This window comes from Erinaceus europaeus, unplaced genomic scaffold (genome assembly GCF_950295315.1).
Source record: "Erinaceus europaeus unplaced genomic scaffold, mEriEur2.1 scaffold_937, whole genome shotgun sequence".
NCBI classification, from domain to species: domain Eukaryota; kingdom Metazoa; phylum Chordata; class Mammalia; order Eulipotyphla; family Erinaceidae; genus Erinaceus; species Erinaceus europaeus.
In genome coordinates this window covers 22,707-46,463 of record NW_026648055.1, presented here as the reverse complement: position 1 = coordinate 46,463, position 23,757 = coordinate 22,707, and the positions used below count along the sequence as shown (strand labels likewise).

At 54.6% G+C, this 23,757-nt stretch overlaps 1 protein-coding gene across 1 annotated transcript; it reads right to left on the bottom strand.

Annotated features, from left to right (window-relative positions):
• Window positions 1-478: 478 nt before the first annotated feature.
• LOC103126311 (interferon-induced GTP-binding protein Mx1) lies at window positions 479-17,529 on the bottom strand (the record flags this gene model as incomplete). The annotated part of the gene is made up of 9 exons (XM_060184682.1): window positions 17,483-17,529; window positions 16,079-16,267; window positions 15,235-15,303; window positions 12,108-12,219; window positions 8,387-8,579; window positions 5,907-6,047; window positions 4,644-4,798; window positions 2,720-2,858; window positions 479-677 (listed from the first exon to the last, which is right to left on the bottom strand). Coding segments are annotated over exons 4-9 (932 nt in total), but the record flags the coding sequence as incomplete, so codon positions are not given.
• Between the last annotated feature and the right edge of the window lie 6,228 nt (window positions 17,530-23,757).

The following is a 23,757-nucleotide window of genomic DNA, read 5'->3' as shown; positions in this document are numbered from 1 at the left end:
CGGGGGCTTGAACCCGGGTCCTCGTGCACAGTCACGCGCACTCAACTGCGGGAGCCACCGCCCGGCTCCACCGGCATCGACCTCGTGCGTTTCTTGCCTGCCGCCGCATCAGGGCTCAGCCGCGGCTGGTGTGCAGGGGCTGAACCTGGGACTCTGGAGCCTCAGGCCGGGGCCCCTTTGCACAGCCGTGAAGCCGCCTACCCCACCCACCGTGGCTCCTTTTTATGATCTGTCTACAGAGAGAGAGAGAGAGAGGGAGAGGGAGAGGGAGAGGGCGTAGGACCCACCTCCACCCACGAGCTCCCCCAGCGTACTGGGGTGCTGCCATGCGGTGCCGGGGCTCGAACCCGGGGCCCCGCCCACCAGGTGAGGCACACCCCCCTGCCAGGTGAGCCCAGCCCGCCCGTCAGCCCTTCCTGTGTGCTCCAGGCAGAGTCCACACCGGCCAGGCCCCTGTCCCCGCCCGCCCGCCACGCACCGGAACTGGGGGTGCTTTTCGAAGAAGTCCCTCTCCTTGCGCAGCGCCTCGGCCAGGCTCAGCTGCTCACACACGTCCTTCTGCCCGCGGCACCTGACCACCGTGTAGCCCTTCTTGAGGGGGTACACCAGGTTCTTCACCACCTCCACCACCCTGTCCTCGGTGCCTTTGTCCACCAGGTCCGGCTTGGTCAAGATGCCTAGGAGACAGAGATCTCAGCTGAGAGTCCAGATGTGCCGTCAGCCAGAGCTGGGCAAGGCTCTGAGAAGTACAGGGATTAAATAAAAGGTCCTTCATATGTAAAGAGCTCTTATGAATCAACAAGGAAAAAAAGGCAGGGCCAGGGAGATAACAGAATCAAGATGTAAACAGACTCTCCTGCCTGAGGCTCTGCGGTCCCAGGTTCAATCCCCAGCACCACCGTCAGCCAGTGCTGAGCACGGCTTTAGTCTCTTTCTGTGTGTATCTTTCTCCATCTCTCCCTCATTAAAATAAAATTAATACAAAAGCAATAATATAATACTAAGGCTGGGGAGACATCGGAATGGTTCTGCCAAGAGACTCTCCTGCCTGAGGCTCTGCGGTCCCAGGTTCAATCCCCAGCACCACCGTCAGCCAGTGCTGAGCACGGCTTTAGTCTCTTTCTGTGTGTATCTTTCTCCATCTCTCTCTCATTAAAATAAAATTAATACAAAAGCAATAATATAATACTAAGGCTGGGGAGACATCGGAATGGTTCTGCCAAGAGACTCTCCTGTCTGAGGCTCTGAGGTCCCAGGTTCAATCCCCAGCACCACTGTCAGCCAGAGCTCAGCAGGGCTCTGGTCTTGGTGTCCTTCCCCTCCCCCATATCTATCTATCTATCTATCTATCTATCTATCTATCTATCATGTATCTATCTATCATCTATCTATCTATCATGTATCTATCTATCATGTATCTATCTATCTATCTAGCTATCATGTATCTATCATGTATCTATCTATCATGTATCTATCTATCATGTATCTATCTATCATGTATCTATCTATCTATCATGTTTCTATCATCTATCTATCTATCTATCTATCTATCATCTATCTATCTATCTATCATCTATCTACCTATCATCTATCTATCTATCTATCATCTATCTATCATCTATCAATCATCTATCTATCATCTATCTATCAATCATCTATCTATCTATCTTTCATCTATCTATCTATCATCTATCTATCATCTATCTAGCTACCAATCATCTATCTATCTATCATGTATCTATCATGTATCTATCTATCTATCATCTATCTATCTATCATCTATCTATCATCTATCTATCAATCATCTATCTATCTATCATCTATCTAGCTATCATCTATCTATCAATCATCTATCTATCTATCTATCATCTATCTATCTATCATCTATCATCTATCTATCTATCATCTATTTATCATCTACCTCAATCATCTATCATCTATCTATCATCTATCTATCTATCTATCATCTATCTATCTATCTATCTATCATCTATCTACCTATCATCTATCTATCTATCTATCTATCATCTATCTATCATCTATCTATCAATCATCTATCTATCATCTATCTATCATCTATCTATCTATCATCTATCTAGCTATCAATCATCTATCTATCTATCATGTATCTATCTATCATGTATCTATCTATCTATCTATCTATCATCTATCTATCTATCTATCATCTATCTATCATCTATCTATCTATCATCTATCTATCAATCATCTATCTATCTATCATCTATCTATCTATCATCTATCTATCATCTATCTATCTATCTATCTATCTATCTATCATCTATCTATCTATCTATCATCTATTTATCTATCATCTATCTCAATCATCTATCTCAATCATCTATCATCTATCTATCTATCTATCATCTATCTCAATCATCTATCATCTATCTATCTACCATCTATCTATCATCTATCTATCAATCATCTATCTATCTATCTATCATGTATCTATCATCTATCTATCTATCATCTATCAATCATCTATCTATCTATCATCTATCTATCTATCATCTATCAATCATCTATCTATCTATCTATCTATCTATCATCTATCTATCATCTATCTATCAATCATCGAACCGGGTCCTTGCGCACCGTGAATGTGCGCTCAGCCCGGTGTACCCTGACCACCTGGCCCTGGGAGTGCTTTACTTCAGAGGGAGACCTCCCGCCATGTCCGTGGGTGCCCCCCGCTCACCGATGGTCCTGTCCCCCTCGGGGTCCACCTCCTGGGCCATGCTCAGGGCCTCGGTGGTGGCGATGTCCACGTTGCAGGGTACCACCACCAGGTTGATGGTCTGCTGCCTCCGGATGTATGTCCTGATGAGGTTCTTGATCTGGGGGGAGGGGAGGCGCCTGGTGAGGCCTCCAGACAAGAGAGGGCAGGGAGACGGGGAGACGCGGCTCTGCACAAAACGTGACCTTGGCCTGGACATGGGGAATCAGCGCCCGGGGGCGTCCCCTAGAGAGATATCCCGACGGGCTTCAGTGCACATCGTAGGAAGCACAAGGACCCAGGTTCGAGCCCCTGGCTCCCCACCTGCAGGGAGAAAGCTTCACAGGCGGTGAGGCAGGTCTGCAGGTGTCCCTCTGCCTCTCCCCCTCTCTGTCTCTCCCTCCTCTCTCCATCTCTCTCTGTCCTGTCCAGTGAAGATGCAAAATGACCAGCAGGAGCCGTGGGTTTGTAGTGCCGGCACTGAGCCCCGGTGGTGACCCTGCAGGACAAAGGAAAAGGCAGGGCACCCGCCGGCCGGCCAGCACCGCGTCCCGGGCAGCCAGGCTGAGGGCCTGAGTTATCGGGGGCAGAGACAAAGGCTGCAGCTGTCTCCCTGTCTCTGCGTCTCGGCCGACGGCCACAGCGAAATGCAGGAGGCCCAGAGGAACCCGAAGCATCACAGGACACGGCCCCAGACTTTCTCCCTCCTCAGTGAGAAAGCCCAGAAGTCGGCAAACAGCGTCGCACCTGCTGTAAGCGACACCCCCATCAAGCCCTCCCAGAAGTGGACCTGCCCTGTGACCCTGCAATTCCTCTCCTGGGGACAGATGCTCAGGAACCCCACACACCCATCCAGAAAGATGTGTGTGCACCTGTGTTCACAGCAGCACAATGTGTAATAGCCAAAACCTGGAAGCCACCCAGGTGTCCAACAACAGGTGAGGGGCTGAGCAAGCTGTGGTCTAGATACACAATGGAATACTACCCAGCTGTGAAGAAGGATGAAGTCACCTTCTTCCCCTCATCTTGGATGGAGCTGGAAGGAATCCTGTGAAGTGAGACCAGCCAGAAAGAGCAGGATGAACATGGGATGATCTCACTCATGGACAGAAGTGGAGAAGTAAGAACAGACGGGCAAATGCACAGCAGAATGTGCACTGGAGTTGGTGCATTGCACCAAAGTCAAGGACTCTGGGGTGCGGGTGCGGGTGGGGGGTTCAGGGCCTGGAGCATGATGGCGGAGGAGGGCCTGGTGAGGGTCAGTGTGTGATGTGGGAAACTGAGAATGTCACACATGGACCAACGACTCTATTTTACTGTCAACAGTCAACCATTAACCCCCCCCAAGAGAAACAAAACCCTTTCCCTCTCCCTCTCTGCCCTCCCCTGCCTCCCCCTCCCCTTCTCTTGCCTTTTCTTTATTAGGACAGGGAGGGGAAGCCATGGGACACAGAGACCCCCGCAGCCCTGCCTCACTGCTCAGGAGGCTCCCCGGGCCCTGCAGGCAGCTGGTGGGGCTTGAACCTGGATCCTTCCATGTGGTCACATATGTGCTTAACCAGCTGCACCACAGCCCAGCCTTCTGTATTTATTTATTTAGTCAGAAATGAATATCTAGCGGTATGGGGAGGTGCCACAGCATGTCACCATGCACAAGGACCCGGGTTCAAGCCCCCAGTCCTCACTGGCAGGGGAGAAGCTTCTCTAGTGGAGCAGGGCTGCAGGTGTCTCTCTGTCTCTCTCTCTCTCTCCTATCAAAAATAAAAATGTAAGTAAATATTTAAAAACGAATAAATAAATTTTAAAAGAAATGAACGTCCAAGCTTCCCCGTGTCCTCAGCTTCCCCTGTGTCCTCACTGCCGCCTGCCCCAAGTAGGGGTCAGCAGCAACCTGAGGCTCTCCTACCTGGTAGGTGGTGTGTACGTGCTGGCCATTGACTGCCACCCTGGTGATGCCCGGCAGGTCGATCAAGGACAGGTTGGGTACGTGTGGAGAGCTGACCTCCAAGCTGATGAGCTCATTGCTGATGCCCAGCCCCTTCCCCGCAATGCAGTTCTGAGCTGTGGGGACAGGGGGACACAGAGCAGAGAGTGGGGAGGGGACAGGGGGACACAGAGCAGAGAGTGGGGAGGGGACAGGGGGACACGGAGCAGAGTGGGGAAGGGACAGGGGGACACAGAGCAGAGAGTGGGGAGGGGACAGGGGGACACAGAGCAGAGTGGGCAGGGGACAGGGGGACACAGAGCAGAGAGTGGGGAGGGGACAGGGGGACACAGAGAGTGGGGAGGGGACAGGGGGACACAGAGCAGAGTGAGGAGGGGACAGGGGGACACAGAGCAGAGTGGGGAGGGGACAAGGGGACACAGAGCTAAGCAGGCGCTAAGACGGCCATTTTTTTCTGAAAAATTCTATCATAGGGCAGAGCGAAATTGAGAGAGGAGGGAGAGATAGAGAGATAAACAGACACCTGCAGCCCTGTCACCACCTGTGAAGCTTCCCCTGCAGGCGGGGAGCAGGCTGGAACTGGGTGCCCTGCCGCAGAGCTCCTAAGATTCCTTGTTTTGTTTTGTTTGCCTCCAGGGTTACCACTGGAGCTCGGTGCCGGCACTGCACATCCACTGCTCCTGGTGGACATTTTTTTTCTCCCATTTTTATTGGATAGGGCAGAGAGAAATTGAGAGGGAAGGGAGAGACAGAGAGGGAGAGAGACAGAGAGACACCTGCAGACCTGCTCCACCACTTGCAAAGCTTTCCCGCTGCAGGGGGAGCGGGGGCTGGAACTCGGGTCCTGCTGCTTTGTCACATGTGCGCTGAACCAGGTGCGCCACTGCCCGCCCCCAGATTCACCCATTTCTCAGAGGAGCAGAGAGAAACGCAGACCATCTCCCTGGCACAAGCGATACCAGGGATCACACTCAGGCCCTCAAGCTCGACAGGCCAGTGCTCTGCTCACTGCACTGCCTGGTTTATGATGGGAGTGACCGGAGGAAAGTGAGTGAAGGGGAGAGAAGGCAGGAGTGGGGGTCTGAGGGGTCAATGGACAGAGGTGTCTGCAGGATGCAGGAGCAGCCCAGGTGGGACAGTGGGAACAGTGACAGGAAGACCCCACAGCCTGGGGAGACTGCCCAGACACTCCAAGGGGCAGTGAGGCAGGGGCGGGGGGCTCACCTTTGCGGATCTCCGCCTCCACCTGCGAGGGGTCTGTGAGCTCAGCCTTGTACTCCTGGTAGCAGATGCTGCATGTCCACTGCTCACCTTCACCTGTCACCTTCTTCAGTCTCAGGAGCAGAGGACACCTGGTGACAATGCCTTGGGGGGCGGGGGTCCCTGTGAGACCTGGGCGCTGCCCTCTGAAGCCCTGGGGCGGGGGCTATGCTGGCCCCTCTCCACCTGCCAGTGCTCCCTGGGAGTGGGCGGCATTGGCCGGGTACTTGGCACCGCCTGGGGAGCTTCCTGTGGCCCCCACGTTCCAGACATGCTCCGTTTCAGGTCTCTGCACCCCAGAGTCCTGCTGTCTGTCCAGGTGGAATTGGAGAGGATGACGTAGCAGCCTCGAGTGGCCCCCGGTACCCTCCCCCACCGCCCCGAGGGACTGTACCGTCCGCCTCCAGCCCCGGCCACAAAGCCCCTCCTTGGAGTCCCCACCTGTCTCCAGGCGCCCCCCTGCAACCCTCTCTGGGCCCGTGGGCACCCTCACTGAGGTGCTGAGAGGCTCACTCCTGAGGAAGGGGCTTAGTGAGGCCAGCAGGGGTTAGCTTTTAGAGAGAAGCAGGGATTCATTTCTCAGAGAAAGAGAAGCACAGAGTGGCCGGGTGGTAGCACAGCGGGTTAAGCACACCAAGCGCAAGGACCGGCGTAAGGATCCCGGTTCGAGCCCCCCGGCTCCCCACCTGCAGGGGAGTCGCTTCACAGGCGGTGAAGCAGGTCTGCAGGTGTCTGTCTTTCTCTCCCCCTCTCTGTCTTCCCCTCCTCTCTCCATGTCTCTCTGTCCTGTCCAACAACAATGGAAAAAATGGCCATAGGAGCAGTGGATTCACAGTGCAGGCACTGAGCCCCAGCGATAACCCTGGAGGCAAAAAAAAAAAAAAAAAAAAGCAGCCCGGGAGGTCCGGGCGCCATGCACTCAGAGGAGCGCACACACCGCAGGGTACACATCGCAGGGCACACGTCCTCAGCCTCGCCAGAGGCTCACAAGCAGTGAAGCAGGGCTGCCGCGGGCATCTCTTTTCTCCCTCTCTATCTCCTCTTTCCCTCTCCATTTCCATCTAAAATAAATAAAGATCTGAAAAATCATTTAAAAAAGCAAGGCCTGCTGGTGGCACCCCTGGTTGAGCGCACGTTACAGGGCACAAGGCCCTGGGTTCAAGGCCCTTGTCCCCACCTGCTGGGACGAAGCTTCCTGAGTGGTGAAGCAGGGCTGCAGGGGTCTCTCTGTCTCTCTGTCTCCCTCTCCCTCTTGATTTCTGGCTGTATCTACCCAATAAGTAAAGATAATAATAAAATTTATTTTATAAAAAGCAAAACAGGAGGAGAGAGGTGAAGAGACACTCAGTAGGGGAGAGCACAGTCCTCACCCCACGCTCAGGGCTCAAGGGCTCTCACACTGTGGGGGTTCTGTGAGAGCCGTCGGTGGACAGTGGAGGGGGCCTTGGTGTCTCTCTTTTAAAAATGCTTTTTAAATTTATCTTTATTTATTTATTGGATACAGACAGTCAGAAAGCGAGAGGCAAGGGGAGACAGAGACGGAGAGAGGCGGGGAGACCCCCGCAGCCCTGCTTCACCGCTCACAGAGCTTCCCCCTGCAGGTGGGACCAGGGGTTCGAACCTTAGTCCTTGTGCCCTGTGACATGTGCGCTCAGCCAGGGGCAGCACCCAGCCCTGGTCTCTCTCTCTCTCTCTCTCCTCCTTCTTTGTCTCCCCCTCTCTGTCTCTCTCTCCCCCCTCTCTGTCTCTTTCTTCCTCCTCTGTCTCTTTCTCTCACTTTCTCTGTCTCTCTCCTCTATCTCTCTCTGTCTCTTTCTCCCCTTGTCTCTCTCTGTCTCTGTCTCATTTTCTCTCTGTCTCTCTCTCCCCTCTATCTTTCTCTCCCCCTCTGTCTCTCTCTCCCCCTCTGTCTATCTCTCTCCCCCTCTGTCTCTCTCTTCCCCTGTCTCTCTCTCCCCCTCTCTTACTCTGTCTCTCTCCTCCCCTCTCTCTCCCCCTCTCTCTCCCCCTCTCTTACTGTCTCTCTCTCCCGTCTTTTACTCTGTCTCTTTCTCCCCCTGTCTCTCTGTGTCTCCCCTCTCCCCCCTCTGTCTCTCTCTCCTTCCCCCTTTCCCTCCCTCTCTCTCCCTCCCCCTCCCTCCCTCTCCCTCTCTCAGTATATAAAAGTGCAAGGTGGCCCAGGGATCCCTGTCAGCGGTACTGCCCACGGTGAAGACCCGGGTGCCACAGTCAAACCCGGGAGCAGAGCCGCGCGTCCCGTGCCCAGAGCGAGGAGCTGTGTGAAGACACAGAGGCGAGAGAACATCTGCAGGAGGACGGGGCCTCCCTGCCGGGCCACCTCCACCTCGGACGGACGTGCAGCCCCCAAGACCAGGACGGGCCGGCTCAGGGTGTCGCCGGCCGGGTGGGGTGCTGGGGTCTTGTCACCCGGGGTGGGGGCTCACCGCTGCCTCTGGGGAGCGCCACCCCCGACAGGGCCTCCAGCACGGAGCTCTTGCCCGAGCTCTGGTCCCCGATGACGGCGATGGCCGGCAGGGCCAGGTCCTGCTCCACGCCCAGCGCCCGCAGCGAGTCGATGAGGTCGATGCAGGGCCGCACCTTCTCCTCGTACTGGCTGCTCAGGCAGCCCTGCGCCATCTGTGGGGAGCGAGGAGGCTGTCCCCCTGTCCCCCGAGGGACGGCCTGACAGACAGGCGAGGGGTGAACAGCACAGGGGACGGGAGAGGGGCAGAGAGACATCTGAAGACCCCACAGATGCGACTCTCCCCAAACCTCACGGAGATTCACCCACCCAGAGAGCTAAGGGGCCTAGGTGGCGAAGAGGGCGGGACTCGTAAGAGTGAGGGCCTGGCACAGACCCCCTGCCCCACCCCACCTCCAGGCTCACAGCTGCCTTATTCACAACAGCCAGACAGTGGAAGCAGCCGAGACGCCCATCCTCAGATGACTGGATGAAGGAATCATGGGGAATAGACTCCAGGGAATACTATGCTGCCATCAAAAAGATGAGGTTGTGTCTTCTGGGACAAGACAGATGAAGCCGGAGGTGGCGATGCTTAGCGAGATGAGTAAAGAGAAGACGACTGTGGGATGCCTCACTCAGCGCGGCATCTAGAGGTCTGACGCGCACGGACTGGCAGAACCAAACCAAAGCAGACAGAAGCCGGCAGGCTGGCTCTCAGCCTTGCGAGAACTGTGGCAAATCTCTGGAGGGGGGCACAGAGCTGTGGTGGGGGGTGGGGGGTGGGAACAGCCCCTAGAATCCATTTAGTGACCTGCTATTCATCACAGATAAGAAATAAAAAAGAAAGAGGTTCTGAGCTTTGACCCTGACACCACCAGTGTGTGCCACACTTGGAAAGAGCCTCCTCTCTCTCTCTCTCTCCCCTCCCTCTCCCTCTCCTTCCCTTCCTCTCTCTCTCTCCATCTCCCTTTCCCTCCCTCTCCCTCCCTCAATCTCTCCCTCTCTCTCCTACCCTCTCCCACTCTTTCTCCCTCTCCCTCCCTCTCTCTCTCTCTCCCCCTCTCCCTCTCCCTCTCTCTCTCCCTCTCCCTCTCTCTCTCTCTCCCCCTCTCCCTCTCTCTCTCCCTCTCTCTCTCTCTCCCTCTCCCTCTCCTGTTGGGACCATGTGTGAGCCTGATAGAGCTTAGGGAGAACCACCCCCGTCTTTGGATGGAGGTCTGAGAAGATAACCTCTTGGTAAGTCTCTCTCAACCGAGGTGAGCATAAGGGGGGAAACTCAGACTTGGCTCTTTCCTTCTTGACTCTCAGGCCCACAGAAACCCCAGTACTTCCCTCCATTAACTGCAGGCCACATGGCCGCAGATTCACTCATTCAAAGTCACCTTCTGATCTCAGAAGAACACACCTTATCACACACTTCATCACACACCTCAGACCCCAGACAAGAGAAATTCCAAACTATATGGCTTTTTGATATCCATCTTCTCTCTGTCTCACCCTACGAGTTTAACCCCTATGCTTCTCTCAAATACCTTTGGATAATTAAGCTGCTTGTGTCATGGAGAATAACTGTCTTGTATCTCATCAATTCCTGTCATACCAGCCCCCTACCCTGGGGCAAGCCGACCGTTAAGAAACCTGTGATTTCTGACATATTTCAGTAATAATTCCCTTTGTTTGTTTTTCCATTTAACTCATGTCCCCCTTGCTAATAAACGAGTTCTGATTTCTGAGCATGCTGAAGAGCTCCCTGGTGTCTTTTACTTCGTGTCACCCCTGTCGTGAGCGAGAAAGAACCAGCCCCTGGAGATCACCCCGCCAGAGACCCCGACATCCTCCCTCCCTCTCTCTCTCCCTCTTTCTCTCTTCCTTTCCCTCTCTATCTCCCCCTCTCTCACTCTCTTAATCTCTCTCCCTCTCCCTCACCTTCTCCCTCTCCCTCTTTATCTCCCCCTCTCTCACTCTCTTAATCTCTCTCAATCTCTCTCCCTCTCCCTCACCTTCTCCCTCTCCCTCTTTATCTCCCCCTCTCTCACTCTCTTAATCTCTCTCAATCTCTCTCCCTCTCCCTCACCTTCTCCCTCTCCCTCTCTATCTCCCCCTCTCTCACTCTCTTAATCTCTCTCAATCTCTCTCCCTCTCCCTCACCTTCTCCCTCTCCCTCTCTATCTCCCACTCTCTCACTCTCTTGATCTCTCTCAGTCTCTCTCTCTCTCACCTAACCCACAAAGTTTCCTCCTAGAAGCTCTAGCTCTGTTCTCGGTTTCGTATTCAGCTCTGTGATCTGCATTGGATTCACTTTTGTACGCAGTGTAAAATCAAGATTCAAGGCCTTTTATTTTTTTGTATCTTGCCCTCCAGTTGCCCCAGTTAAAAGCTTCGCTTGGTCACTGCACCAAAGCCCAGGACTCTTGGTGGTGGTGGGGGTTCAGGTCCGGGAACATGATGAAGGAGGACCAGGTGGGGGTCAGTGTGTGATGTGGAAAACTGAGAATGTTACACATGGACCAACAACTGTATTTTACTGTTGACTGTCAATCCTTAACCCCCCCAATAAAGAAAGCTAAAAGCATATCATTTGCTTGGTTATGAAAAAAATGTAGTTTTTTTTCTTTAAAGAAAAAGTTAAGGCTAGAAGTTGAAAGTTAGGTCTAGTAAAGCCAAAACTGGTGTAAATCCCAAAGCTTCTGTGGATGTTTCTATCCAGGTCACATGACTTTGGACATATCATGCTGGCGGCTGCAAGTCGGAGACTCAGTGAAATGACGCAGGAGGTGAGGACGTGAAAACAGAGCTGAAACAGAGTTGACTGAGCGTGAGTCACCGAGACACAGGCCTCGGCTCAGTCACCGGTAAGACGGGGCAAAAGCCTGGCCAGAAAGTCCGCAGAGGGGAGTCGGGCTGTAGCTCAGCAAGTTAAGCGCACGTGGCGCAAAGCACAAGGACCGGCATAAGGATCCCGGTTCGAGCCCCCGGCTCCCCACCTGCAGGGGAGTCGCTTCCCAGGCGGTGAAGCAGGTCTGCAGGTGTCTGTCTTTCTCTCCCCCTCTCTGTCTTCCCCTCCTCTCTCCATTTCTCTCTGTCCTATCCAACAACGACGACATCAATAATTACAACAATAAAACAACAAGGGCAACAAAAGGGAATAAATAAATAAATAAATAAATATTAAATTAAATTAAATTTAAAAAAAAGTCTGCAGAGACGGAAAGGTTCTGCGCTTGGAATGTCCTCACGCTCTGCTCCAGGTGTGCGGGTGTGGAGACAGGACCCGCGTGTGGCTGAGCTCCCGGGCCTGGGCCTGGCACTTCGGGGCTGAGTAGCGTCCGGCCTCCATTATCTAATCAAACGGTCCGTTTCCCAGGTGTTCAGAACACCCGGAGTCTGTCTATACAGAGACAGATGCACACACTCCTTCAGGGCCTCCGCCAGGTACCCCAGTGCCTTGTTGGGGGGGGGGAGAAACTTTCTTTGGGGAGAAGCAGACGCAGCAAGGAAACAAAAACCAGAAAGGGGAAAAGGAGGCATTCCCAGCACGGAGAGGAGTCTCCGCCACCGCCCCAAGCTCTCTTGCTCCTGGACCTCCCTCAGCCCCCAAGGGCCCCATCCGGCCCCCGATTGTGAAGCCGGGACCCAGCCAAGGGGCCCACAGTGCCCGCCTGTGCGCTGCCCAGTGCACTGCCCTGCAGATAGCTACGTACTGCTTCCCAGCTCTCCTCCTTGGCCTTCGCACTTCCGCTGCGGGGTGGGGATGGGCTGCTGGCGGCTGAGCCACCCTTTGGACTTGTCACTTTGGGATGATCCATCTTCCTCCTTGACAAGCAGATCAAGAGAGACACAAAACAGAGGCTCAAAAATAAACAAACTGATTAATAATAATAGTGATAAAGAGGCTAGTATGTACGATCCCAGAGCATAAGCCCCCAGCAGGCACTTCGGGACACACACCGAGCTCATTAGCTATTTATTATTGTTGTTATCATTATTATTAATTATTTTTCCCAGAGCCCTGTCCAGCTCTGGCTGATGGTGCTAATGGAGATTGAACCTAGGACCTCGGAGCCTGGGGCAGAGGAGAATGTGTTGGTGTGCATGAGACCCCTTCTGTTTCATTTGGTTTAAATCCCCCCTGCTTAACACTATTCTATTTACATAACCACTTCGTTCTATTTACATAACCACTGTTAACAAGCACCTCCCTCCAGGGCATTGGTTCAATCCCCAATGTTTCATGATATGTTTTTGCTCCACCCCCCCTCCTTGTCACACCCTGATCTCTTCTTTGTCACACCCTGATTTTCACCAGTCACTTTTCTCTCCACCCTCTCTATGTCACACCCTGTTTCCACCCTACTTGGCAAGTATATATAAAGACAGCATTGTGAGTTTTAGAGTACTTTACCTTGAGTTTAGCTCAGCTCGGCTTAGATTGTGCTGCGTCCTGCATGAATAAAGAGATACTGCCTACAGCTCAACTATGAGTCCCTGGTCGTCTGTTACCTGCCCGTGAAGCCAGCCCGGCGAAAACAACATAACCCATCGAAAACAACAAGAATGTTTGCAGAACCATTATACTATTTCCTTAACTTTTTTCATTACTATTACTGCTGCTGCTACTGCTATTACTATTATTTTCCCCAGAGCTCTGCGCAGCTCTGGTTGATGCTGGGGATTGAACCTGGAACCTCTGAGCCTCAGGTAGGAAGGTCTTTTTGCAGAAACCCAGAGCTGTCTGCTCAGCCCATCTCTCTACAAAGATGACAGCCCAGACTGGGAGATAGCTCAGTGAGCAGAGCACATGACTGACCAATCTGAGGGTTTGATTCTCAGCACCACATGGGAGCACCGTGGGCAGCACCCAGGAGGCCTTCGTGGGTGGTGAGCCAGCTTTAGTCTCTACCCTGCACCCCAGAAATACATGCCCAGTGGTCAGAGCAGGGGAAGGCAGGGCGGGGGAGAGTAGGGGAAGGGAGGGCAAGGTAGGGCAGGGCAGGGCAGGGCATGACAGGGGCAGGGCAGGGGGAGCAGGGCAGAGGAAGGCAGGGCAGTTAAGGGCAGGGGAGGTTGCTGGCTGATCGCAGGTGTATGAAACCCAGGTGTATTCCTCCTTTGCACTGCAAAAGGAGAAACACAAAAGAGACCCACAAAGAAAAAAGAAACAGTCTTATCTCCCATGCTGCACCTCAACCTGATGGCCTTCAAAAACATCCCTGGGCCGGGGGGTGGCGCACCTGGTCGAGTGCACAAGGACCCGGGTTCAAGCCCCCAGTCCCTGCTCTGTGAGTGGTGAAGCAGGGCTGCAGGCGTCTCTCTGTCTCCACTTTCCCTCGTGATTTCTTCCCGTCTTTATCTAATAAATAAATAAAGATACTGATTGTTTTAAACTTACTCAAGACGTTTGCTTTTATTGCCTTCAGGTTATCTCTGGGGCTCCTGGTAGCCGTTTTCCTTTTTTTTTTTTTAATTGGATAGGGCAGAGAGAAATGGAGAAAAGAGGGGGAGATAGAGAGGAAGGGAGACAGAGAGACACCTGCAGACCTGCTGCACCTCCTGTGAGGCAGCCCCCACTCAGGTAAGGAGCCAGGGCTCGAACCGGGACCCCCGTGCCGGTCCTCAAGCTTTGCACCACCTGCACTTAACCCAGAGCACCACGACCACCCTGTCCCTTCTGTTTCTGGATGCGCTTCACCGACAGCTTTGTGCTGCTTATCTTCATCTAGGAAAATCATCTGTGGGGCCAGAGAGACAGTTCAAGGGCTGGGCACAGGCCTCGCCACGCACACGACCCACATTCAAAGGTTCAGCACCACATGCAAGGGTCCATGGCACCAGGGGAAGCTCCGGTGCTGTGCTGCCTTCCCCGTCCCTCTGCTCTCTGTCTGAATGGAAATAAAAGGCCAGAGGCCTAGAAGATGGTGCAGTGGGTTAAGTCTTGGGCCCTGAAGCATAAGGTCCCGAGTCTGAGCTCCAGCAGTGCTGCTCTTTCACAAACAAACTAACACACACATAAATATATTTTCCTTGCCACCAAGGTCATTGCTGGGGCTGGGTGGCTGCACGATGAATCTATCCAGATTACACACACAGAGTACTCAGCCCAAGGACCTGTGCAAGGAACCAGGTTTGAGTCCCTGGCTCCCCAGATGCAGGGGGGAAGCTTCACTAGCAGTGAAGCAGGTCTGCAGGTGTCTCTCTCTCTCTCTTTCTCTCTATCTCCCCCTCCTCTCTCAATTTCTCTCTGTCCTGTCCAATAAAACAGGAACAATGGCCACCAGGAGCAGTGAATTCATAGTGCTGGCACCACGTGAGCATGCTCCAGTGACAACCCTTGAGGCAAAAAAAAAAAAAAATCCAAAACACCAAATATCTACTTCTATCTATCTATCTATCTATCTATCTATCTATCTATCTTAAAAATCTATATTGGGAGTCGGGTGGTAGCGCAGCGGGTTAAGCACAGGTGGTGCAAAGCACAAGGACCGGCGTAAGGATCCCGGTTCGAGCCCCCGGCCCCCCACCTGCAGGGGAGTTGCCTCACAAGTGGTGAAGCAGGTCAGCAGGTGTCTGTCTTTCTCTCCTCCTCTCTGTCTTCCCCTCCTCTCTCCATTTCTCTCTGTCCTATCCACCAATGACAACAACAACAATAATAATAACAACAACAATAAAAAAATCTATATCAATATATACACACTTGCATCAACTTAAAATACATATTTAGAGCTCACAAATCACTAATGTTAAATTTTGTGGGTCATCAAGTGGGATAAAAGGAAGTGACTTTCTTCTTCCCATGACTTGAAATGTCATATGAAAAGACACTGCACTTACCTCCTGTACTTCTTCTTGTGGGAAGGAATCTTGGCTGATCAGACAGGACAAGGCGCAGAGTCTCTCCACCTGGGTGTCACACAAGACCCGCTCAGACCCCAAGCAGGGAGGTGACAGAGGGCTCAGCAGGGACCTGTCCCCAACCAAGCACCTGCCAGCTGTCAGCCCAGGATGCCCGGGCACCTCACCTGGGGATGATTTCATCCTGAGATCAGTCATGGCAGCCACAGGCCACAAGCTGTCAGCTTGCACCCACGGCGGCAGCACCCTGTGGGGGCTCCCCACCTTCCTCAAAAGGCACCATCCCCACAGAGACATACAACTGGTGTCAGCAAGGGCAAGACCACCCAAATTAACTGTTGGTCTGCTTCTAATTCTGCTTCTAAGACCTTCTGTTTTAATCATCACGTTAGGTTCCCCTGCACTGCTTATCGCTGGGGTCTATTTACATAATCGTTGTTTTGTCTGAGACCCCCACTGATTTAATCCCCACTGGTCCACCACGCTTTTTTCCTTCTCCCCACCCCCTATCTACGTACTTCCTCCTGACACTTCCGCCTCAGGAGACATAGAAAGGACAGGATTTTCTAATGAAGAGAGATTCGATAGATGGCACTGCATTCCCGCTCATCAATAAAGATTGAACGGCATTCCCAGCTCAGCCATGAGTCCCTGGTCGTCTCTGTCCGGCCCACAAAGCCAGCCCAGCATCTAACAGCGACAACAAAGCAGCCCTTGGAGCCAGAGAGAGAGCCGTTCCTTTTACCCAGAAAGCGGAAAGCGGGAGAAGGGAGATCTTGAAAGGGGACTGACTTTAAGGGGTGTTTTGTCTTTAATTCCAGACCTCGGCTTGTGTGGCAGTCAAGTGTCAGAGTCTCCAGGGTAAAAGACGTCAGGCGGAGTTGGGGGAGCAGATGAAGAAAAGCTTCCGTCTGGGGGCAGAGTCTGAGGTGGTGGCAGGGGCCCCGGGGGGGAGTGCCCAGGCAGGACAAGCTGGGCTTTCTTCTATGTTCAGCACTTGTTCGTTTTCGGCCTGGAAGTCGATATTGTTTCAAATATTATGACCCAGCTTCTGGTTGAGAATGTCTGGCGTGATCTAACGGGCTGGGGATGTTTGATGCAGGTGTGTTTTCATCAGGATAAGAGCTTCCCGAAAGAGTCTGGGTCAGGCCTCAGCACACCCCCTCACCAGGGCTGCAGTCCTTAAGGGAGAGACGCCAAGTCTTGCCCAGCATCTTAGCTCTGGGCTCCAGTCCCAGATCTCCTAGCAGATTCCCTGCCCTGGGGGCATGACCTGTGACCCCACTCCATGACCACCCACCTGTGTGGACCCCATGATCCAGCCAGTCCCTCCCCTCAAATCACAGATGAAGGAGACAGGACTGAAAATACCTGAAAATCCATTTTCTTTTTTTTTTTTCCTTTTATATTTTTTATTTGCCCCCAGGGTTATATCGCTGGGGTTAAGTGTCGGCTCTCCGAATCCACTACTCCTGGCCCACTTTATTGGACAAGAGACAGAGAAATGGAGAGGAGGGGGAGATAGATAGATAGATAGATAGATAGATAGATAGATAGATAGATGATAGATAGACCTGCCCCACCACTTGTGAAGCTGCCCCTGCGGGAGGGGAGCCTGGAACCTGGATCCTTGCGAGGGTCTCAGTGCTCAGTACTACCTGCACTTACCCAGAGCTCCTGAACCCTGAAGACCCATTTCCTTTGCCCCTTTTCAAACAAGCCCACATACTCCCATACTCCCCCCACATACCTGGGGGATCTCTGGTCCCCAAACCAGCCTGGCGCCCACTTTCAGCCGGCATGTTTGCTAGCCGAGCCCAGCACTGGACCGGCCCCTGCGCCCAGCACCTCCCCCAGCAAGATGAGATTGCGGGGGAGGTGCCCCAAATTCTAGCAGGAAGCTGAACCCAGAAAATGCTTTGCCCACTGTAGAGGGGAGTCCTGGGGATGCATGGGGGCTCAAAGATGACGCTCTCTCCTCTGGGACGCTAATTATCTGAGGTCTCTTGCACCCCAGGCCTCCCATCTGCAACCCCCCTTGGGACACCCCACCATCTGGGACCCCCATGCACCCCCCAGGGCTCCACTCTGCAAACCCCCCTCTGGGACACCCATCATCTGTGATGCCCCCTTGCACCCCCAGGGCTCCCCCCCCGCAAAAGCCCCTCTGAGACATCCCCCTCTGCGGCCCCCGTGCGCCCCCAGAGCAAAGACAAGGGGCCCTCACCTGCACAGCTCCCAGCCAGAGTCCTTGCCGACAAGGCTCCCGCCAGCACCTTTTATGAGGCCGCCCCCCCCCCCGCCCCCCCCCCCCTCCCTGCTGCAGCCCTGCCTCCTAGAAACGGAATTGCAGGGGGGGAGGGGCAGAAAGAGAGGGAAGCCAGGAAACCGAAACCAGAGCCCAGAGCCAAGATCCTCCATCTCCTGGCCACCCCCACCTGCTGTTGGCACCCGGGGCGTGCGGTGGGGGGAGGGGGGTCTGCAGGTCCAGACCCCCAGGCAGAGCAGCCCCACCCCCTCGCACCGAGCCCTGAACTCACTTCCTTAGCCAGGGTCTAAAGGTGCCCCACCAAAGGGCTGGGGACCCCTGGAACCTTCCAGAAGCCACAGAGAATTCCCTTCTTCCAGACACCCTCCTTCCGTGGGGACTCTGGGGAGGGGCTGACCACCACCCTCTTCTGAGCTCAGCTGGGGTCCCCAGGAGTCCCGTCCCCTCACTCCTGGGGGGTAGGGGATCCCCCCACGGTGTCTGGGGTTCAGGTGAAGCCTGAGACTAGAAAGAGCTCTCTGCACCTGTGACCCACACACCACAGCCCCCAGCCTTCAGGAGGGGTGGGGGTCACCCACCTGAGGGGCCCCGGAGATCCGGGAGGGGGGTGCCCAACTCTGCCCTCTCCTGCTCCTCCTCCCTCCCCTTTCTTCTTCTTTTTTCTTTCTCTCTTTTTGCTAGTGCAAAGTTTTATTAAATTTGCATACCTAAAAGAATTTGCGGCGGGGCACCTGCAGGAGGGACACTTCACAAGTGGTGAAGCAGGGCTGCAGGGGTCTCTGTCTCGTTTCCTTTCTCTCAGCTTCAGCTGTCTCTGTCAAATAAGATGATAAAACATCGTAAAGAACAAGGATTTGCAGGAGTTCACAAAGCGTGTGTACACACACACACACACACACACACACACACACACATACACACACACACACACACTTTCACTATAAGGCAACAAAGTTGAGAGGGACAGACAGCTGGAAGCTTCCTCAGTACAGAGTCTTCCAGGCCCAAACCGGACAGGGTCCCTACCTGGACATGAGTTATTTTCTTCCCCCTATTTTTTATTTGTGATTCCTAGTAGGTCACAGGATGGTCGGATGACAGGGCCTAGCTCCACACCACACCGCCACCAAGGTTCTGTGTCCCGCACCCTCCCGTCCCCGGAGGTCACCACGAGTTCTCACAAGGCTCACGGTCTGCTGGCTTCTGTTTTTGTTTCTGCTGTTTTCAGTTCATGTGGCTCAGTTCTCTATTGATTCCACATAGACGTGAAGCCCTCTGGTAGGTGTCTTTGATCTTTCTCTCCTTAACTTCATTGATTTTTTTTTTTTTTTTAATATTTGTTGTTAAGGTTCGGAGGCTCCAGCAGGCCGGGCTAGCTTCGCAGCGGTAGACAGAGACTAGAGGACACACGACTAGGTTGAGAAGCTGCAATTTAATCTTTATTCACAAACGGGCAAATCACCACACCATGTGCTTCCCCATCATTCTCCCTCCGTGGCTGCTCCTGGGACTCTAAGGTGTAGGGAAGCGGGAACTATCTTATCCCTTTTTTTTTTGTTATCTTGCCTTTTGTTGCCCTAGTTGTTTTATTGTATGTAATTATATTGTTGTTATTACTGATATTGTGGTCGTTGGATAGAACAGAGAGAAATGGAGAGAGGAGGGGAAGACAGAGAGGGGGAAAGAAAGACACTTGTAGACCTGCTTCACCGCCCGTGAAGTGACTCCCCTGCAGGTGAGGAGCCGGGGGCTCAAACTGGGATCCTCAAGCCGGTTCTTGCACTTAGCGCCACCTGTGCTAAACCTGCTGCACCACAGCCCGATTCCCAGGAACTATCTTTGAACATAAACTCTATGGCCATGCCAGTAGCAACCTTGAGGGCACATGTGGCTCCCCACATGTCCCCCTGTCTTATGTCATGTTTTGATGTTTGGCAGACTTTGTTTTATGGCAGGGTGGACTGTGCCTGTCTTAGGTTGGGGATCAGCCTTCCGTCTTACCTGTCATTGGAACACCTGGTCATTTTTGCCCAGTAGTACCAGGTGCCCTGTCTTAGGTTGACTGGATAGCGCTAGTTTCCTCCTACCCGTCATTGGCTAGCCAGCCCTCTACATGGTGGATGTTCTGATGGAGGGGGGCAAATCCTCCACAGCAACTCAATATTCTGCCAAGTCCAGCCTATGATAGTGAGTTTGTATAGATTGCATCTTTATGGCATCAATCTGTTGCCGCAAAAAGGCCATGAGCTTGTTAAGAATTATAGGACCGTGGTCTGGGAGGTGTCGCAGTGGATAAGGCGTTAGACTCTCAAGTGTGAGATCCCAAGTTCGATCCCTGGCTGTATGTGTACCAGAAAGATATCTGGTAAGCCTTTCTTCTTCCGCACCTCGCTCTCTTGCCAGCGCTTCACTCCGGTGTTCAGACGCAGGAAAGGTTACTGCGTGAGGCGGCCATTTTCGCTACCTCCACGTGGCCCAACCTGCTTCTCTAGCACCCAACTCTGAGGTGCCAGCGCAAATAAAGATTTGTGTTCCCTCTTCGCTCCAGACCTTCTCTCTCTCTTCTCCGCGGCCCGCGCACTACAACATCTGGCTCAACAACAAATATTTATTTTATTTATTTATTCCCTTTGTTGCCCTTGTTGGTTTATTGTTGTAGTTATTATTGTTGTTGTTGTTATTGGATAGGACAGAGAGAAATGGAGAGAGGAGGGGAAGACAGAGAGGAGGAGAGAAAGACAGACACCTGCAGATCTGCTTCACCACCTGTGAAGCGACTCCCCTGCAGGTGGGGAGCCGGGTCTTGAACCGGGATTCTTATGCCGGTCCTTGTGCTTTGCGCCACCTGCGCTTAACCTGCTGCGCTATAGCCCAACTCCCCAACTTCACTGATTTTTAAGGACAGAGATAAATTGAGAGGGAAAAGGGGGTTGAGGAGAGAGACACAGAGACACACCCCGCCCCCGGGCCTGCAGGTAGGGACTGGGGGCTTGAACCTGGGTCCCTGTGCTTGGTGGCGTGTGCACTTAACCAGGGGCACCTCCGCCTGGCCCCGTGTCTCTCATTTCTTTACTTACTTCACTAAGCATCATCGCCTCCAGGTCCGTCCACTTTGTCCCAGAGGACAGGATATTGTCCAGAGTCGCAGGAGCAGAGGGGCATGAGGAAGGGCGTCCTCTGAGCAGGGGTCTTCTCTCGGCGGAGGAGGGGGGCGTGTTTTATGCTGACGAATCTGTCCACACACACACTCAGGAGCTTTGCAAACAGTTCTGATTTCTTTTTTCTACCAGAGCCCTGCTCAGCTCTGGCTTATGGTGGCTCTGGGGACTGAACCTGGGACCTCAGAGTCTCAGGCGAAAGAGTCTCTACAGAACCATTATGCTAGCTCCCGCACCCTTAAAATTTTAATGACAGTAGTTTCCAAATAAATCCTATTTATAATTGGGGTGGCTTGTTGCTTTGGCTTCAGGTCAGCATTTTAAAGAATATATATTATTTTTTAATTATTTCTTTGGAATAGAGACAGAGGAATTAGAGGAAAGGAGGGGACAGAGAGACAGAGAGACACCTTCAGCCCTGCTTCAACACTCATGAAGCTTTCCGACTGTAAGTGGGGATCGGGCACTGCCATGTGTGTGCTCAGCCAGTCGAGCCACCACCGGGCCCTGAGGCCGACATGTGTCCCTCCTGATAGCAGCTGTTCCGTGAGGGGAGGGGGATTCAGAGTGGGAGGAGGACACATGGGATGGGTAGGTGGGCAGCTGGACAGACAGAGCGAGGCAGGGAGAGCAGGAGGCCTGGCCCTGCGAGGCCTCAGGGGCCGCGGACCTCTGCTGACCTCCTCAGTCACTTGTTTCCTAGGACCTGGCCCCTCTCGAGCAGGGAACAGCCGCGGGACTTAAGTTTCTTTTTCTTGGGATTTGGTCCTCAAAACGAAACTGAAAAGAGACAGGAAGGACAGGCTGTGGGAGGCGTGGGAGGGGACAGGAGGGGAGGGAGGAGGGGGGGGGCCAGGCCCAGGGAGGAGGGGACTGGACAAGGGGACCCGGCACGGGGTGCTGGGGGTGGGAGGAGGTGGGAGGGGGGAAAGGGGAGGAGGGGGCTGGAGGGAAGGTTGGGGGGTGAGAGCCCCCCACTCACCTCCCAGTCTAACTGGGTGAGAGCCCCCCACCCACCTCCCAGTCTAACTGGGTGAGAGCCACCCACCCACCTCCCAGTCTAACTGGGTGAGAGCCACCCACCCACCTCCCAGTCTAACTGGGTGAGAGCCACCCACCCACCTCCCAGTCCCACTGGGTGACAGCCCCCACCCACCTCCCAGTCCCCAATGGTTGACAGCCCCCCACCCACCTCCCAGTCCCACTGGGTGAGAGCCCCCCACTCACCTCCCAGTCCCACTGGGTGAGAGCCCCCCACCCACCTCCCAGTCCCCACTGGGTGAGAGCCCCCCACCCACCTCCCAGACCCCACTGGGTGAGAGCCCCCCACCCACCTGGCAGTCCCCACTGGGTGAGAGCCCCCCACCCACCTCCCAGTCTAACTGAGTGACAGCACCCTACCCACCCACCTCCCAGTCCCCCCTGGGTGAGAGCCCCCCACCCACCTCCCAGTCTCCACAGGGTGAGAGCCCCCCACCCACCTCCCAGTCCCCACTGGGTGAGAACCCCCCACCCACCTCCCAGTCCCCTCTGGGTGAGAGCCCTCCACCCACCTCCCAGTCCCCACTGGGTGAGAGCCCCCCACCCACCTCCCAGTCCCCACTGGGTGAGAGCCCCCCACCCACCTCCCTGTCCCCACTGGGTGACAGCCCCCTACCCACCTCCCAGTCACCACTGGGTGACAGCCCCCCACCCACCTCCCAGTCACCACTGGGTGAGAGCCCCCCACCCACCTCCCAGTCACCACTGGGTGAGAGCCCCCCCACCCACATCCCAGTCTAATTTGGTGAAAGCACCCCACCCAACTCCCAGTCCCCGCTGGGTGAGAGCACCCCACCCACCTCCCAGTCACCACTGGGTGAGAGCCCCCCACCCACATCCCAGTCTAACTTGGTGAGAGCACCCCACCCAACTCCCAGTCCCCTCTGGGTGAGAGCCCCCCACCAGCCTCCCAGTCCCACTGGGTGACAGCCCCCCACCAGCCTCCCAGTCCCACTGGGTGACAGCCCCCCACTCACATCTCCAAGTCTAACTGGGTGAGAGCCCCCCACCCACCTGGCAGTCCCCACTGGGTGAGAGCCCCCCACCCACCTCCCAGTCTAACTGGGTGACAGCACCCCACCCACTCATCTCCCAGCCCCCACTGGGTGACAGCCCCCCACCCACCTCCCAGTCACACTGGGTGACAGCCCCCCACCCACCTCCCAGTCCAATTGGGGGACAGCCCTCAACCCATACCTCCCAGTCTAATTGGGTGAGAGCCCTTCACCCACCTCCCAGTCCCCACTGGGTGGCAGCCACCCACCCACACCTCCCAGTCCCCACTGGGTGACAGGCCCCACAAACCTCCCAGTCACACTGGGTGACAGCCCCCCACCCAAACCTCCCAGTATAACTGGGTGAGAGCCCCCCCACCCACCTCTCAGTCCCCACTGGGTGACAGCCCCCCCATCTCCCAGTCTAACAGGGTGAGAGCCCCCCACCCACCTCCCAGTCCCCACTGGGTGACAGCCCCCCACCCACCTCCCAGTCTAACTGGGTGAGAGCCCCCCACCCACCTCCTAGTCCCGACAGGGTGAGAGCCCCCCACCCACCTCCCAGTCCCCACTGGGTGACAGCCCCCCACCCACCTCCCAGTCCCCAATGGTTGACAGCCCCCCACCCTTCTCCCAGTCCCCACTGGGTGAGAGCCCCCCACCCACCTCCCAGTCCCACTGGGTGAGAGCCCCCCAAACACCTCCCAGTCCCCACTGGGTGAGAGCCCCCCACAAACCTCCCAGTCACACTGGGTGACAGCCCCCACCCAAACCTCCCAGTCTAACTGGGTGAGAGCCCCACACCCACCTCCCAGTCCCCACTGGGTGAGAACCCCAACCCCACCTCACAGTCCCACTGGGTGACAGCCCCCCACCCACCTCCCAGTCCCCACTGGGTGACAGCCCCCGACCCACCTCCCAGTCTCCACTGGGTGACAGCCCCCACCCACCTCCCAGTCCCACTGGGTGAGAGCCCCCCACCCCACCTCCCAGTCCCCACTGGGTGACAGCCCCCACCCCACCTCCCAGTCCCCACTGG